This window comes from Belonocnema kinseyi, chromosome 2 (genome assembly GCF_010883055.1).
Source record: "Belonocnema kinseyi isolate 2016_QV_RU_SX_M_011 chromosome 2, B_treatae_v1, whole genome shotgun sequence".
NCBI lineage: Eukaryota > Metazoa > Arthropoda > Insecta > Hymenoptera > Cynipidae > Belonocnema > Belonocnema kinseyi.
This window is the reverse complement of record NC_046658.1, coordinates 97,958,049-97,964,065: the sequence shown is the minus strand read 5'-3', so window position 1 is coordinate 97,964,065 and position 6,017 is coordinate 97,958,049. Positions and strand designations below refer to the sequence as shown.

At 24.4% G+C, this 6,017-nt stretch overlaps 1 protein-coding gene across 1 annotated transcript in view; it reads right to left on the bottom strand.

Annotated features, from left to right (window-relative positions):
* Nucleotides 1-1,526: 1,526 nt before the first annotated feature.
* Nucleotides 1,527-6,017, bottom strand: part of LOC117167203 (required for meiotic nuclear division protein 1 homolog) — a 14,532-nt gene continuing 10,041 nt past the window's right edge. The window contains exon 5 of the mRNA XM_033351945.1: nt 1,527-1,880. Coding sequence (XP_033207836.1) covers nt 1,704-1,880 — 177 coding nt within the window. The 3' untranslated portion in view covers nt 1,527-1,703. The remainder of the gene's footprint in view (nt 1,881-6,017) is intronic.

Sequence of the window (6,017 nt, the reverse complement as noted above, 5' to 3'; positions counted from 1 at the left end):
ATTGGTTATAAAAACACGTAAACTGAGAAGATGTGGACTGTGACTGCACCATATATCTAGTCGGGAGTGGTGCTGACTGAAAACAGATGATTTGGAGCGATTTGCGCGCCATCTGTTGGTCATTCTACGGACTTATTGAACTACCCTCGTAGTTTTTATCCTTTACCTCTTTAATGCATACGGGATCCTACCCAGCTCCTGGACTATAAAGTCTAATAATTATTTTTAAAATTTCCATTTCCGGAAAAACACTAACACAATCCGAAATTGTTTAAGCTTTCAAATGTTATTATTTTGAACAAAAATCATTGCATTCAAATCGAAGGATTTTTATTTAAAAATATCAATTTCGTTTGGTTAAGTTTTTCAAAATTGTAAATATTCTTTAAAATCCAAGAATATTTCATTGAAACTATTCAAAAATTGCAAATATTTTTCGAACTATAATGACTTTTTTTTTACAATACCAATTTTTTGTGTATAACGCTATCGACGCCTAAAATTTAAAAAATTTACGAATATTTCATATCTGACAATTTTTGGTTAAAATTATCAGTTTTTGGCAAGAAACGTTAACAGAACAGAAAAATGTTTAAGAAAATTTTATCTTTGAAATACATATAATTATTTTTTATTAATAACACGCACTTCCGGAATAAAATTTCAAGTCTTTGAAACTTTATAATTTTAAATTAAAACTCTTGAAAAAATACTACTTTCGAGCGAAAAACACTAACATAATAAATGTATAATATTTTCAATAATTTATTAGATGATTTTTAGTAAGTTTAAATTCAACTGCGCAGGAGTATTTAAAAATCACAAAAGTTTATCAATTATTAATTTTACATTAAATTATCAAAATAGTACAAAGATATGAAACAATTTCAATTAATAAATAGCAAATCAGATCTTATGACAAGAACGTATCCGATATTATCAAGATATTTGGTAACATAGCTTTTTTTTAGATAGGAATTTCATTTTATGTAACAGGTTAATCATGTGTCTGCCAGTAAATAATTGCCCAATGGCAAAACGCATGATTGGAGGAGAAAATATAATTATTGAAGGTGATCGAAATCATTATGAACAATTAGAATACCCAAGAAATTCGCCAAGACCAAGATGGCAACGAAGGAATTCATGGGCTCCTCTGCGACGACCACGTGGCTAAATCTTCAGACAAATCAGAATAAACACTCAATTTAAGTGATCAAAGAATACTAAAAATATTAAATTTGATATTTTATTCTAATAATTTTTCCTCTTCAATTTATTTATTTTATATTGGATGTGAATATTTAATTTTAAAATTATTTCATATATGAAAAAATTAACAGAAAAATCTACAAATTAGGCATTTTAAACAATAAAAAATCTGAATTATATCCAAAGATTTCACTTCGTTCGATTTCTCCCAGACAATTATCCATAAAAGTCAGTTAATATTAAATAAATGGATTTGCTCAATTTCTAATTATCATTTCATAATTGCCAAAATATTTTTGTCAACAAAACACGAATTGTAGAAAAAAGTCACTTCGAAATTTATTTCGGTAGATTAACACTATTTTCTATAATACATATATATTTTACAAATAATTATTAAAAATATTTCTTAAGATAGTTTTTATCATTTTATACATTCGATTTGCTAATAAAAAATTAATTAGCACCACTAACCTATAAGATACTGCTCTCTACTCCTTTTCTGATTTGACCAAATATCTGTCGATATAATGAGAAATTTCAAAAACAACTTCTACCATGATGAGAACGATAATCATCCATTCCAAACGAACATGATGTTTATCACTTAAATGGGAAGATAAGAGCTCCACGAGTTCCACGCAATGGTTTATTTTTTCATTCATCACCTGCCAAATATAGATTTTAAAACTTTTTTTTGTATAAAAAAAATTAAACAAAGGAATAAAGCAGTAAAGTGTTTCCGTTAAAAAAAGTGTTTCGCAGCCTCATTGCTTCTAAACTGATTGAACAGGGTGGCCGCAAAACTGCATTTTATAAATTCCCTGACTTTTCCCTGCCTAATTTTTCATTTTCCGTGACCATTCATATTTATAAACTAAAATTATAATCTTGTCAACTTTTTAATATAGAATCTTTTATAACTGTAATAAAATAACTTTAAATTTGAATGTAATAATTTTTTAATTTATTTTTTCAAGGCTGCTTATTATTATTCACTAACCTCGGGACGAAAAAGTTACTAAAAATGACTAATTTACATCAACAATGTGACTTTTCAATCAATTGTTTCCTTTTTAATTAAAAAGAATTCGACAAAATTCGACGAAATTTATAAAGATGCCAGATAATTTTTAACAAATTCATGAAAAATTCACAAGAGTGTACAATTCAAGTTGAATTTAAAAGAATTCAAATAAATTAGAAATAATTTTAAAACAATCCATTGATTTCAGTACATTTTGCAAATTTAAAGAATTTCCAGGGGAATGGGAAACATTCGAAGACATTCATTAAAATTCATGACGAATTAAAAAAGTAATGAATTGAAAACAATTTAAAAATATGACATAATTAATTGAATGTAGTGAATTTGAAATAAGTTTTGAAAAAATAAAAATAATTAAAAAGAATTTGATAAAATGCCTAAGAATTCAAGGTGATACTTCTTGGTTGAAAATTCAGCTGTTTGTTGAAAGTTCGTGTTTTTGGTTTAAAATATCATCTATTTGATTGACATTTTTTTCTTTCTTGTGTAAAAAAAGTTTTGTTGATTGAAAATTCAACTTTTTAAAATTAATGTTCACCTTTTTGGTTTGAAAATTCATCTGTTTCTGTACAAAATTAATATTTTTTAGTTAAAAATGCAACTGTCGGTTTAAAAGTTAATCTGCTTCGGTTGAAAATTTATGTTTTTTTGTTGAAAATTCAGTTTTTTCATAGAAAACCAAGTTTTAGTTAAAATTTAACTTTTTGGTTGAAAATGAATCTATTTTAGTAGAGGATTTACGTATTTTGTAAAAAATTGGTCTTTGTAGGTTAAATCCAACTATTTTTAATAAAAATAAAAACATTTATTTGTTGAAATATCAGCTATAATCATTTTTGTTAAAAGTTCATATTTTTATGTTGAAAATTCAACTTCTTGGTTGATAATTCAACTACATTCTTAAAAGCTCATTTTTTGGTTTGAAGACTCAAAATTTACTTAAAAATTCATTTTCTTTTTATTGGTTCAAAATTAATTTTTTCAATTGAAACTATTTTTTTTAAATCCAAGTCATTGGTTGCAAATTAAATTTTTTCTTAATAATTCCTATTTTCGGGTTGAGAATGCAACTGTTTTTGTAGAAAAATTAACAATTTTTTAGAAAATTGACGTATTTGGCAAAAAATTTATGTTTTTCGTTGAAAATTCCGTTTTTTTAGAAAACCAATTTTTTGAATAAAATTCAACCTTTTGTTTTAAAATGAATCTGTTTTAGTTGAGGATTTATGCATTTTGTTAAAAATTCGCATTTGTAGATTAAATCCAACTGTTTTTAATAAAAATAGAAATATTTTATATAATATCATTTTTGTTGAACATTCAGTTTTTCTTTATATATTTATCATTCAACTTTTTGTTTTAAAATGAATCTGTTTTAGTTGAGGATTTAGGTATTTTGTTATAAATTCACCCTTGTAGATTAAATCTAACTATTTTTTTAAATTTTAAATCAAAATTTAGTTAGAAAATTCGTTTTCTTTTTTGGTTCAAAATTCATGTTTTCAGTTGCGAATGGAACAATTTTTTTTTTATATTTAACTGATTGGTTCCAAATTAATTTTTTTGGTGATAATGGATATTTTCGGGTTGAGAGTGAAACGGTTTTATAGAAAATTCGTCTTTTTAGCTTGAAAACATTTTGTTTTCTTTATTCATTTATAAATAATTCTTATCTAAAAATTGATCTGTTTTATTAAAACACTCATCTATTGGTAGAAAGTTCATCCTTTTTGGTTAAAAATGCAACTCTTTGGTTGAAAGTTTATTTGTTTTGGTTTAAACTTAACTTTTTTGTTGAAAATTCTCATTTTCGGGTTCAGAATTCAACTGTTTTTGTAGAAAATTCAACAATTTGGTAGAAAATTGAAGTATTTGGCTGAAAATGTATGTATTTGGTTGAACATTCGTCTTTTTTTTTTATAGAAAATCAATTTTTTTGTTAAAAGTGCAAATTTTTTATTGAAAATTAATCCATCTCAGTTGAGAATTGAAGTATTTTGTTAAAAATTCGTCTTTGCAGTTGTAAATTATCTTTTTTTTTTGTCGAGAATTCTTAATATCAGGTTAAAAACTGAACTGTTTTATAGAAAATTCAATTATTTGGTTAAAAATGTTTGTATTTTGTTGAAAAATCCTCTTTTCTGGCAGAACATTAATCTTCTTGGTTGAAAATTAAACTATTTGGTTAAAAATGTGTGTTTTGTTAAATCTTCATCTTTTTTGGTATACGATTAACCTTTTCGGTTGAAAATTCCATGATTTTGTTGGAAGAATTTCATTTGGGCTTGAAAACATTTTGGATATCAATTTTTTTTTTGTTTACTGATAAATCTTTCTTGGCTACAAATTCGTTTTCTTATCCATCCTTTTTGATTAAAAATGCAACTACTTAGTTGAAAGTTTATCTGTTTCGATTGAAAATGAACTTTTTTTCTTAAACTCCCATTTTCGGGTTGAGAATTCAACTGTTTTTTGTAGAAAATTTAAGTCTTTGGTAGAAAATTAATGTATTTTGCTGCAGCTTAAATACAAACTCTTGAAATTTTAACTACTTTCTTAAATGTTCACTCTTTTTTAAATTGATTTTACAACTGCAGATTAAACGAATTTGTTTGAAAAAAATACTGTTTGTTCGCAAATTAACTTTTTGGCTGATAATTCATATTCTTGGGTTGAAAATTAAATTGTTTCATAGAAAAATAATTTTCTCGTTAGAGAATTTAAATATTAGGTTAAAAATATATATGTTTTGTTCAGGATTCACCTTTTTTTGGTAGAAAATTAATTTTCTCGGTTTAAAATTCAACTTTTTTTAGAAAGCAGATCTCTTTGGTTAAAACACATTTTGGATGACATTTTTTTTTTCTTTATTCATTGAGAAATCTTACTTGGTTGGAAATTCGTATTTTTTATTTAGAAACTCATCTCTTTTTCTATAAAGTAAATCTTTTTTTTTGTGTTAAAAATGTAACTGTTTTTTGAAAATTATTATATATTTTTTTTTAAGATTCAACCATTTTCTAGAAAAATTGTCCTATTTGATGTAATTCAACTGTTTGTGAATTAAAATTAAAAAAATTTCCTGGCTAAAAAAGCATTTATTACATTTATTACAAAAAGTGTTGTATTCAAGTGCTCAATAATATACGCGTATAAAATTAAAGGTACTAACATTTTTCAATATAAAAAATAAATAAATCCACGTTATCATTTTTAATGCTCTAAATCAAAAAATCATGAACTTTACAATTTTCAAAATTATATAATTGTAAGGAATTTTGGGCTAGAAACATTAAATATTAAAAAAAATTGAAAAATTTCTAACTGAACACTTCTTAAATTAGAAATCCAATTATTTTCTTTTTAAATAGTTTAAACACCCTTGGAAAGCTTCAAAATTTTATTTTAAAACTTTCAGAAATCTAGAAGTTGTTTTAAATTTGTTTTAAATTTAAAATTATTTTGAAAATTCGTTTAGAACTTCTAAATATCTGTCAAAATTAATTGAATTTTTTTTACAATTTTCAGAAAATCCTGCAAATTTTAGAAAATTTCTTTACAATTTGGATGTATAAATGACAAGTGAACATTTATTATTTGTAAGCGAAATTTGAGTAATTTTAAGAGATATGTAGAAGTTTCGAAAAGATTCAAACTTAAGGGCATGTGACACAACTAAATTCCTATATTACCGACCTCACTTTTTCAGTTCACTGAATGTTTTTTTGAACCTTAGAACTTTTTTTGTAAATAAAAT